We start from the raw sequence: 13,153 nt of genomic DNA, 5'->3' as shown, positions 1-13,153 counted from the left end.
ACACATAATGATAATAAGCATCGTGATCTAGCTTTGACCGTGATAGGCTTTGCTTTGTGCTTCCTTCTTTCTTGTTATTGTTTAACAATTGTACGGTCGTAAAAATTAAGATTCTATTATTTGAAAAATTCAAGCCATGTTCAAAAAAGGATACTCAAAAGTTTAAACTGTTTTATCTAATAATAATATATTACCATAAAAAGTACATTTCGACTGTCGATATAAATTTTTCGATCGTCGGTAAATTCTCTGCCGAGAAATTATAAGAGTATTATATAAAAATTCATTATATATACAAATGTTTTATAAATAAGCATATATGTTTTTATATGATATATTTATATTTATGAAACGCCGCATTGTTTATATTTATACAAGAGAGTTAAATATTAATAATACTAATAAAAATGCAGTTTTAAGTAAAAATCGAATTTTATTGATTTATAGACATATATGTCTAACAAAACATTATGAAAATGATAATATATAAAATAAATATTACATTATAAATTATAATTTTAACAGTCACGTAAACTTTCTTAAATCTATCGGTCTTGAATAATATTGTGTCTGTAAATGGAACGTATACTTTTTATATCATTATTTAAAAAATATTTTATTTGAATAGAATTAATTAAAACATTTAATCACTCCTCTAATTAATTTCTTATGAATAATCGTGATTATAATCTATATTAATGATATTTTATCTAAAAAATAAAACATTAATATTGTCATTTTATTATAATAAATATGCAATTGAATCAATTCAAAAGCAGCATAAAAGAAATATCAAATGAAAGATTCACTTTTTGTGTTAACAAGGATAGCTTTTACATCGGAATTTAGGATTTAGGTGCGTATAGCTCACTTGTAACTGGCTATATGGTTTGTCATTTACGTTCAATAAAAACGCGCGTGCGCCCTGCATCGGTCCAAGATACCTTCGGATATCAGAATCGTACAGGGCTGGTGCTCAATGGTAAGAGTGATTTTTCTTATCACGGTCATATTCTTCTGTTGTGTTCGTTACGAAGTGATCTGTGACGCGTGGAAAATGGACAAATTTAGTTGAACATTCTCGGCTTATTTTGCGTAAGATCGGTGTTTAGCTCGAAGGTGTACAGACAGAAACACAATCGAAGAAACGAGAAGAGAAATGGAATGAAAGAGTGACTGGAGATTTGACGTTGTCACATTACTTTTGAAGGTTTTATATATATTTGTTTAGTTCAATTTATTACAATTTAATTTAGTGACGTATTTTTATTTAATGATTATACCTTTTTAGTATATTATGATAATACTTCTATTTTTATTTCTTATTTTATTTATCTCTATGTTTAAGTTTAGATACAAATACTTATATATATGTACATATTTAAAAATATAAAATAATATTTATTGTTTAAAAAATTATTTTTGTCTTTAGTATAATTTTTATGAAATTTGTTGCATGTTTATCAATTATTTCATTTATCTAGAAAGATTTATGTTTTGATAAAAATAGCTGCAAAGTAGATTAGAGATTGTTACTTCTATAATAATAGTTAATAATTACCAACAATCAATAATTTAGCTAATGTAGATAGCTAACTGTAATTTGTGTTGATTAGAATTTTAGGCTAAAATTTTATTTATAATTTTACATGTTGTATAATACAGAAAACACTTTTGTAGAATTAAAATACACACACAACATATATAAAATATATAAAATTGAATATTTTTTAAAAATATGTTTAAAATCGTAAATAGAATTATATTTTGAAATCTGACGTATTTTAATTGAGATTTTTTTGTTTAAAGTTTTTAATTAATATTACATATAGCATCAATAATTAATATTGCAACAATAATTGAAAATGATTTATACTTTATTATTATAAAAAGTTATTTTTCTATTTTATATTGATTTTATATTTCCTATTTTTTTTTTATATTTTGAATTATTTCTTTTTGTACTTACTTATAAAATTATCTATACAAAATATTGAAGAGATATATGTAAACTATATTGCAATACGTTTGACTATCAATTTAAGCTCTTGTTAATTTATCTTATTACGTTTGCCATAAATCGAAGTATTTTAATCTAGCTTTGTTACTTTACGAACTTACAGATGAGAGCATTGGACACAATTATGAATTCAACTTGCGCTTACTGTACACTTGAACCACCCCCCGACATTCTTCACATACCCCCGCCACCATTCCCGGCCATTCTTCAACAAGGTTCTGACTTTTATCCGAGTTCTGATATCCTGCCATTCCCACCGCATTTAAATGACAGCCCCTGCAAACACTTCTGCGACCGCCGCTCCGAAGGAGTCCAATATATAGAAATGCCTCAACAAGGTTGGTAAAGAAGCAACTATTTATTATGATCGAGAAACTTACAATCAAATTATATAATTTATATTTTAATTGAAAATTTTATATCTAAATTTAAATATATGTAACATATATAACTTTTTAGGAACCGTTTTTGACGATACATGGCTCCTAATTCTAATATCATCATGTGTTGGTGTCATTTTTATTGGCATAGTGCTTGCGACGTTACTCTTAAAATGCAAATTGTAAGTATTTTTTATTCTACAGGAAAAATTAATTTGATATATATATGTCAGTAAATATATAATTCAGACTAACAATTAAATAGCAAGTATAAATTGTAAACATGAATTATAATTTATCTTTTTTTAAAAGAGTGATGGCAAAGAAACCTGTTTTATCGCCCATTTTTTGGACTTCGAATTCCAAACTTTTCTTATGCCAAATAATACTACATGATGTAACATTAAAGTGATGCTGGACCCGTCTGTATTATCGATAAAACTGACGTTTTTGACGTTTTCGTTCCTGTCTAATTTCTTCATAATATATAGTTTCGCAGAATAAAAATTTCTTTTCCACGATTAAAATATTCATGCTAATGTATCTGTCCCTGGTCTGTATTGTGTCTAAAACTGGAAAAAATATAAAATTACAGATTTCTTTATCCATTTAACCTCAATATGGCGATCAACGCTAAAGATAAGAATGGATAAAAAAATCTGTAATTTTATATTTTTTTCAGTTTTAGACACAATATAGACCAGGGACAGATACATTAGCATGAATATTTTAATCGTGGGAAAAGAATTTTTATTCTGCGAAATTATATATATATTATGAAGAAATTAGACAGAAATAAAAACGTCAAAAACACTATAGTTTTATCGGTAATGCAGGTGGCTCCAGCATCCCCTTAATCCTAGAGAAATTTTAAGATGAGCATAGGCACGGTTCTGGAGATATGAAGGGATGAAAGTGATAGTTTCCCATAACCCATAAAAGTACACGAAACTCTTCAAGTGTCCATAGCAAGGAATAAAATGTATATTTAACGAAGTGAAACATATCACCTCTTATGAGTTTTTTTACACCGAATTCAAATATGACCTTAGTTTTCGTCTAGCATGAAAATTTCCCTAGATAGATGAAGTTGAAGTGATACTTGACGCTGCCTTTCACAGATCGGGATGCTTTTCTACTGTGAGTCCCCTTGCCTCTCACAGGTCGCGATGCTTTTTTAATGTGATTTCCCTTGTCTCTCACTATGCAGGGTTGTTTTGTGAATCGTGATAGATACATTGCATATTTCAAGATTAGGTATTTTTATCCCATGGTATTGATCAAATCCAAAACAAACCACACAATTGTCATTACATGACTGTAACAACTCGCAGTCCGAATACCCTGCAATACACCCTGATTGGAAGTCATCACTTTCACCCCCTTGAATCTCCGTATCTATGCTCATCTTGAAATTTTACTGGGATTAATGTTTCACTGTAATCAATAGTACTTTTTGCCATCGTTCTTTCTATATTTGTCTAAAATATGTACATTGAAAGTAAATTATATTGTTTATATCTTTTGCAATTGTAATATTGGAAGAAAATCGCAGTTAATAAAAATATATATATATATACACATATTTCCATAATGAATTAAAAAAGCCAGATCATATATTATTATATCAATTGCAATGTTATTTAATAATAAAATAATATCACAAATCAAATTGGAGGTAATTCGAATAATCTACCCAAAATATTTCCGTGAAATCTTGATATGTACGTCATTCAATTTTGTGTAAAAAATATGAAATGAAACAAACAATGAATATAATAGCAACAGGAACGGCAAAGGCGGGGTGATTTCTATGCCGAATGCAACCTCCAGCATGCAAACGAAAAATGGTAGGCTCCAAAATGAGACAGTGCTCTACCCTTGCGCTGCAGATACCATGCAAGACAGTCGAGTCATGTGGGCTACCCTTACCCCACGTGGGACCACAAGACATTATTTGGAGGAACATACGTACGAAACTATCGGGGGTGGGCAGTTCCATAAACGCGCCTGTTCGACTACACCAACTGAACATGTAAAACTCAAGGCAATCTAACAATACGTTTGTATTACACGACAATCGTTTGTTTTGTGTGTAAAGTCATCCTAAAAAATTACTTGAGGTCTTTTACCCTCTGAACATACTTATGTTTTCCCTAAATCTTTGATCAATTTAGAGTTTATTTTCTCTATTTAGAGACATCAGAATAAATTTTTAAATCATTTTGAACGTTAAATATTTTTATCACTGATCGTTAAGTTACAGATTTCTCCAAGGGAAAATTAAACTAAATCGTAATTGAGATATAATTAAATGTAGTTGAGCAAAAAGAATAAGTATTAATATTGGTTTATATGTTTGCACCATTAAAATTTTCTTTTCTAAATAGAAACCGCCCTTTGTTCTCAGTTGCTAATTTAAGAATCATTGATCTATTAATATTTTAATTTAAGGAATGTTTCAAATATACATATATATACTATATGTATATTTGTTAGATATCCAATTTAAGAGATAATTAATTTCATATAAAACATATGTAAATGTAAACTAATGATTTTCTAGACGTATGCTGATCCACCAGCTATTAGTCCAGTGCAAAATCGTCCAAAGGATGACAAAGCTTTTGATAATACTGCTTTCGTAGATTATGAAGAGCCATTGACTGTCAAAACTGAATATTATCAACTCAACGACGTTCTGGAACCGAATGAATCCGGTAATATAGCTTGATTGATACAACAATGCATTTTAAGAACTAATTTTTCTAAAATATATCTTTTCAATGTATGTGTGTAACTAATATTCTTTAACTAACGTCACATAAAAATTTTCTATTTCAATTATTAATATATATATACACAATAGATTAATTTATTATCCTATGTATTACTTCTTTTTTAATATTAACGATACTTGGCTAAATAATGATTTCTTCCATTAATTTTTAAATAATCTTATAATTCTTAATTATTTTTTAAAAATATAAGTAGATGAGAGAGTGGTCTAAATCGGACCTATTTGTTCTCTATACGATACGACTCCTTTTATCTCCTTATGTAGAGCATAGGACGTCTATAGGCCTCTTCCTCTTTTGTCCGAGGCCTATATTCGTTTCTCGAATCAGATTGTTTTTCGGATTTATGGGTGATTGATCCACAGAATCCTACCTCAGTCAGATATTAGAGACAAATATCTATAACTGATATGTATACTGATGTATAGGACCTACAGTTTAACACCGAATCCGAACGGCGCTGATGATCATAGATCTTTTGATCACCAGGTGGAGCCATTTTTTGGCTCATTAAACGCGAAAAATCGCGTTTGGGCGCACGTGGGATTGAACTCGGGTCTACATATCGCGAGTCAATCGCACCGAGCGGTGAGCCACTCGACGCCACATTTGTTCTCTATAAAACGTAAATAAAGTCTAATCACAAAACCAATGGTGCCGTTCGAAAGATCATTTAATTTCCTTCATTTTTGCTTTAGACCATTTTGACGTATCTCTTACCTGTGTCGAACTATAACGAAAAATGTAAAAATGCATTTTTCGATCCGATTTGAAACTATGAGTTCCAAATCGGACCTCTCCTATTTTTATGGACTTTTAGATAGAATTTTAAAATAATTTTAATTAATTTTTTATTAGTATTGAGTAAAAACGAGCAATTTAAGACTTAAAAATATAAAAATACAGTTTATATTAGGTATACAAATTAGTTCGGTCCGTTTTTTATGTTCAAAAATGCATTTATTTCAAAACAAAATGAATGAACAGATTAATTAAAGTATTGTCCATCGCTGGCTACTACTTTTTCCCATCTCTCAGGTAATTTTCGAATTTCATCTCGAAAAATTGACTCGTCTTTGGAGGCGATCATCTTTTGGAAAACGGACCGAACTAATTTGTACTCTCAATATTATTTTAGAATTAAAATCAATAAAAAATTCCATCAATCTGAGTCTGATGACACATGATATTTTATTGATTTAGTGTTCCTTATGCTCAATTTTTTCACCTCTAGATAATATTTATTCAGAAGGTATCTCCCAGAATACATGGAAATATCTCCTGAATAAAGTTATCCGTAACTTATCTGGAAGTGAAGAAATTGGGCATAAGACCAGATCTGGTCGGTCGATCACCAATACTAAAACCAAATTGTGGCGAACCTTCTTTCTTCAATGAATCACCTGTCTTACTCGTCTTTTTAGTGTTTTTGTATAGGTCCGATTTGGACACCCAAAGAGAGGTCCGATTTGGACACGAGTTCTTTCGAACGATTGAAACAAATTTTACAATAAACTGTAAAAGTAATCACAAAACTCTTGATATTTTTGAATTCCATATCCTTTAATTATATTAAATCAAGTACCGTTCAAATTTTTAACATCTTTTAAATAATGATTTACAAGGATTTTCTTTTTTAAAAAATTTTTCGCATAATAGCCGAAAATACATATTTGCGTCTATTCGATCTATGAACGTTACAGAGTACTGTCAAATGTTCGGTGTCTTATAAGGACTTTACATTACAAATAGCACGCCAATCTGTTTAACCGTATTTATTTAAATTAAAAAGGTTCAATTTGGAACACAGTCCGATTTAAGACATTCTCCTCTATACTCATATTGAAATAATTTTGATTTACATTTTAAAACCTGAATCTACCAAATACTTTATATTACTCTTTTGAATATAATATACAGAAATATTATTACCTTTTTCAATTTTATTTTATAATTACAAAACGTATAATATATTAATATCGATTAGTTTGATTCCATATATAAAATATATAAATACACGTACTTGAATTTTTATACGAAAAAAATTAATTCTACTACATATGTCGCGCGTTTCAGAAAGAGTCATATCTCATGTGATTTTAGGAATACTTACGATTCAGAGAGGAACCCTTCGTCCGCGCGTGAGTTCCCCGACGAGAATTGAGCATCCGAATTTACCCCCATTAAACCTTCATCCGCACAAGCGCGCATCACGCAAGGGTTCTGCGCAACACACCTCGGACACGTTGTTGAGAAGCAGCATCACATCGTCCACTTACATACCTACTATATAAGCGTCCTCTTAACATCATGTTTTTTCCAGGGTTTTTGCTGATAAAAGCCCGAGTTACAGCCGTGCACGTTCTACATCCTCGTTAATATCATCGTATCTAGTCATTGTAAGCACATGCTGATCGCTAAGTAAAACGATATAATCGTGAAACACGTACTTAATTCTTTTTTATCGATTGATATAACTTGTGATTGTGATTATGTGTAGAAACGGTAGGTCGTAGACTTAATAGAACAAATAATATATGTTACATTTGCATCTTATACGAAATAAAACTATATAATGCATAGCAAAAGGTGGTTCTTGTTTTCGTTCACCTCAGTGAATTACCCGATTTATTTTCACGAAATAAAGCTGATGTTGCTTGTTGCAACGTTTGAATAAAGACGTCATTTTTATATCAAAATGACGACAAACGTCAGCTTGTTTGGTTATTTCCGAAATATGAAATAACAGATTTGTCTGTAAAAAGAATGCTATTTATATGTTTGTTTTGTTCGTGAATTTTTATTAATCTTTGTAAAACTCGTATATTTTTAATATACCATGGAAAATGAAGAATTTAGCTTCACGTCGAGATCGAGTTATCGATATATACATTAAAAGGGAAAAAGGAGTGTTCCGTGTACAGTTTCAATACTTTATTCATATAATTTCGTAGTTACGGCATTATTCCTATATTTACAACGTCTCCAATCTCAGAAGAATTTTGTAATGCGTCAGTGCGCACGCAATACTGTACTCACTGTGTGTGATGTAATGTGTATGTATGTGTGTATGTGCATGTGTGTGTATCTGCGTAATTCTCTTTCCTTTTAACAAGTTTAACGCGAAAATGCATCTTCGAAGCTGATAAAAACGCTATTTCAATATTTAACCGATACGGTGAAATTAATTCGTTCCTGTTTCTTTTTGCATTGCGCGAAAAGACACTCGGACGTCTTTCGTAACAATAAATGGTACAGATTAAACGCTCTAAGGTCGCATAAATATAAAAATAGTCGTTTTACAATCAGCTCCGTTTGTTTTTAAAAACCATATACCGGGTGAAATAATAACGGTAATTGATCTCTCGCGAGACGTAGCTTAGGATATACACCGCGAGCGCCAATGAAATGTGACCCCTTCGCCTTGACGTGTAAAAAATCTAACTGCACCGCATGCGCCTATCTCGTATATATTTAACGTTTTATCTATACTTCACGGTAACCTGGAATAGAACGGCCGATTCCGATACACCGTCGTAGGATCGTGTTAGCGCAATATGGCCCGTTCTCACAAAAAACCGGGCTACAAGATAACGTTCTCTACGAGGATAAAATTATTAGGGAAATAAAAGTATCTTCTTATATAAATAAATTCCAACGAGTACCAAGAAACCAAGTATTATATACAATTCTCGATAATTTTGATCCTAATGCCGCAGATACGCGAGAAAGGAACTTGCGTTTCACTTATTCGCGAATAGACATGAAAACAAAACATGACATAATTGCGCGCCGCGCCTGTAGTATCCGAATCTGAATTCAAGATTTTGTTTATCCGTTTTAAATGCCTGCTTGATTCTGAATACGTTCGTATACGATTTCTCCTAGTAAAGAGCAATTAACAGCAACGTAACTATTAGTTTAATTTTTCATTCAACAATATAACTGTTACATGTTATATAATTATTCTGTGTTACATTACAGTTACACATTGCTGAACTGAGAATGATCAGCTCGACAATGTAACTGTAATATAACACAACTGTTACAAGTTATTGTTAGTTGATATTTACTGGACTGTATCCTTTTCTCTTGTTTCTATAGTGACTCATAGCCGCGATTTGCGCAACACGATCCGCTCGACAGCGAATTTCTTTCGGTAAATCAGCCTCTTGCACGTGTCTCTCTACTATACATACACATGTCATATGAAATTCTCAGTCAGCCGACAACAAAAGTGTGTCCGCTTCACAGTGCAATTTCATTCTCTATAACACGTCTCTCTTAGCTCGCTCTCCTTCCGTTTCCGTTTCGCCCACGCGAATGTAGTTTACTATCTAATTATAGTGCATTCATATACGACTGTACAATGTAAAATATAATTCCATCTAGCTATAGCAACTCTAGATACAGCTGTGAGTGAGCGTTTGTCTCTTATCGTTCTCCACTTTATTTCAGGTATTATCAGATTATGTGTCCGTTAAATAGCGGCGATATTTCGGCAACTTTACTATATCATAAATAAATATGCACTTTTGCAATGGATTACTTATCAAATGTTGCGACAATTCGTTTAGAATTATGTTCAAAGTATTATTCTCATTGAGATCACTCATATTCTTTTCAAAACTATCTCTAAAAATCCGGAATATATGCGATAAAAACACAATTTTATTTTTAATTACAAACGCAATTCTTACATTATCTTCTCTTTTTTTATAGATAATAAGAATAATTCTTTGAAACTTTATAATAGTAATTGCATATTTCATTACAACTTGTTGTAACATTTCATATGTAAAGAGAGTTTTAAAATGCATATTTGTTTTATCAGATGAAGTCTCTAGCAAAGTTAAAATTACAAAATTCGCGATTAATTCTCAGATGCGATCTGATACCTCCGGTTTTTTATTTACGATTTGTGTAATCGTAATAGTTTCAACTCTTGCCATACTACGGCAGATAATCGATAGCTTATGTAAAGCGTTCGCTAGAACCGTCGATACTCGAGCAACTTGTCTGAACATTTTGATAATTTTATCATTTCAATATGATAAACAACGCACACACAATACGTGTAACATAAATAATATCACTATCAATGATTGTATTAATAGCAAAAAAGATATACGAATAACAATATAATATTAGTTATTATTTTATATTAATAACAAATATTTTAACTAAAACGACATTAACCATATCTTACAATTATCATAACATATTCATACAATTCCTTCTTGACTATTATATGTATAGGATTTCTTGTTGTCGTTAACTCTATTATAAATAATTAAATTGCATTATATTTTATAATTCAATAGAGATTTATAAATTACAATTTCCTAATTTAATAGATTTCTATTTTTGATTTGGGATGCAGTTTCTACATCTCTTATTTAAATAAAGATTTGTTTGTCTATCTTTTATTTTTGTTTTTTTTTTAGTTAAAAATACATTTTTTAAATATCTCTTCCATTTTATCTTTACAAAAATCGCCAAATTCAGATAAAAGCTTTTATTTGTTTAAAATAAAATTAATAGAAATTAATATACTCACAATTACAAATCCGACTGCTCCAATGCTTATTTTCGCGACACGCTTTTAAGTTTGACATAATATATAAGTTAATAGTTAGAGTAACACTGCTTACTAAATGTATTTTTATAGAAGTTAATTTAGTTTAGTATAAACGTTAGTTGTCAGTACATCGAAGGATATGCAGATAGAGAATCAGAGGGCAGTGATAACAATATGTCTAGAGTTTCTTGTCGATAAAGAGTGATTTCTCTTAAGGGAAAAAGAGAACAGACAGAAGAAGGACTTTTTTTAACGATGATACTTTCTCACGAAGGTTCTGTCACCGTTAATGAATAGGAAACAGTATAGTCATAGTCCGTTTTTCGCAAGAAGTATCGGTCACCTGAAGATTAATCGTTATATTAAAAGAAAAACACGCACGCCTGAAATTGAAGAAATTTTCTTTTTACACGAAATATCGTTGTTATCGATGTATCGTTAAAACTGCCCATCCACGCAAGATTCAGCCACATAAATATATACAAAATTCGCACACTGATACTTATCCATAAATGACCTTTGAGAGGGATGAGACAAGAGGGTTGGAGTGAAGAGTGAACGATTGCAAGTCTAGCGAAGATGAGAGTTAAGATTTATCGTGTCTTGTTAATAAGCGTAAAAACGATCCGCGCAAAATGCGGATCGCGGTGATTGAGGAGCGGCACTTCTTTCTTGCCTCAGTGATAGATCCGAGCTTTTGTGCGATTAAAGAAGCTTATTCGAAGCGTCAGCTTGTAGTATTACATACGTAGTGCGTATTGCCACTGAAATCTATCGATGTCGTTATCATGTTGGAGATTAATTTACTCGTCGGAAAAATCAGATCTACCTCAAAAGCCTGATTAATAAGATTTTCAATGAATTGAATAAATCTGTAGATTAAGCTAAAGCAGAACGACCATCATTTAATAGAGGATACTTGATAAAGAGATTACTCTCGGAAAAATCGCAATCAGCAAACATCGCTGCTAATAGACGGTAATCGATTAATCCCGATTGTTCGCGTTAATTATTCTTCCCTGAGGATTGTTACTTCGAAATACGTGCACTATCGACTTGTTAATCATATATCTGCTATTTCACCACAAGGAGAGAAGCGGCGAATACGATATAGATATGGAGAAGACAGAAAGAGAGAGAAAGAGATATAGAGAAAACTATGTACTGATACTAGTAACCGATTTCAAGATCTCGTAGAACCAGTGTGATCTAAAGAAGGACGATTCGCTCGTAGGAAGAGTGCATTACAGAAGGAGGACTTACAAAATATTCGAGAGCACTTTATAACGATCGGACGTTTTTCTTTCGCCTTCGATTAATCGCCGAGAGACAATCTCGACCAGTGATGGGCAAAGTACTATTTCCATCCTCAAATATTAGAGGTAGCTCGCTTCATCAATCTATCACACTATTCTGTCAATAAAAAGTCTTTAGGATACCATACGAGAATAATGATCTTTTATATTCTTTTGTTATACAAAAACATGAAGAAGTGTTGTCTTCAACTTAGAATGATTAATACGTTAAAAACTGTATGTTTCGCAGAAGTCAACAAACCTTTCTTGCAACTTAAGAGATTTGAAGATGAGAATTACAGGAACTGTAGACCTTCATTTATAACTGAGAATCCATATTCATCCTTAAATAGCTTTTACTCCGATATAATAACTCTGTAATGTATTAGGCAACAATCGAATAATTATTTATATGTTTCTCGGTCAAGTATGCAGAAAATTGTGAGAAATATTTAGGAGGTATATATATTCGTCTCTTTTGGAACGTTCCCTGGTATTTTACTCTAGTATTTTACTCATCCCTGGCGTGAAAAGTGCGTTTAAACGACAACTTGCACACACTCTTTTTCATCCTATATATTCGCCCACTGAAGATCTGTCCTTTCTCAATAGCATTTTTTTACGCTTTCCGTAATTAAAACGGAAAAATACAGGCGTAAAAAAAAATAAAAAAGAACAGGGTCTTCCATGTATGTAAAGAGTTGTCACGAACGCTCGAGAGTGGGGCAGTGCAACACTTCGGGAATTAAATGTGTTGCTTGAGAGATTAGTTTGAATACTAAGCCCCATTTATTGCTTCTTTATTTGTGACAAAAATGTCACTTTGTGGCTTGTTATTATACTTATTACTATTAACCACGTTAATTGCTAGCTGCATTAATAGAAATCAATTTTACCTCAAAAACATTAAATACATACAGTAATTACGAGAAAATAAAATAACATGCTGTAAATTAATTAAGAAAATTTTTATTAGATTAAATTAATAAGGAACTAATTAATTTTTTCTTTGAAAGTTTTTTTTTAGTTTATTTTAATAACTTGATAGCAATATATTAATTGTGTAAAAATAAAAGTAC

General features: G+C 31.2%; 1 protein-coding gene across 3 annotated transcripts; it reads left to right on the top strand.

The window, feature by feature from the left end:
• Positions 1-945: 945 nt before the first annotated feature.
• On the top strand, positions 946-7,720 carry LOC108776968 (uncharacterized). Of its 3 annotated transcripts, none has more exons than XM_018543737.1 (6): positions 946-982; positions 2,124-2,358; positions 2,480-2,582; positions 4,183-4,435; positions 4,967-5,120; positions 7,302-7,720. In XM_018543737.1, exons 1-6 carry the CDS (start codon positions 980-982, stop codon positions 7,490-7,492), a joined length of 939 nt encoding a protein of 312 aa, XP_018399239.1. In that variant the 5' UTR covers positions 946-979; the 3' UTR covers positions 7,493-7,720. The 3 variants fall into 3 exon arrangements, with proteins under 3 accessions (XP_018399239.1, XP_018399237.1, XP_018399238.1); XM_018543735.1 differs by having other exon boundaries at positions 4,183-4,447; XM_018543736.1 differs by lacking the exon at positions 946-982 and adding an exon at positions 989-1,210 and having other exon boundaries at positions 4,183-4,447.
• The last annotated feature ends 5,433 nt before the right edge of the window (positions 7,721-13,153 follow it).

This window comes from Cyphomyrmex costatus, unplaced genomic scaffold (assembly GCF_001594065.2).
Source record: "Cyphomyrmex costatus isolate MS0001 unplaced genomic scaffold, Ccosl1.0 scaffold398, whole genome shotgun sequence".
NCBI classification, from domain to species: Eukaryota; Metazoa; Arthropoda; class Insecta; order Hymenoptera; family Formicidae; genus Cyphomyrmex; species Cyphomyrmex costatus.
This window is presented reverse-complemented; position numbering and strand designations above follow the sequence as displayed.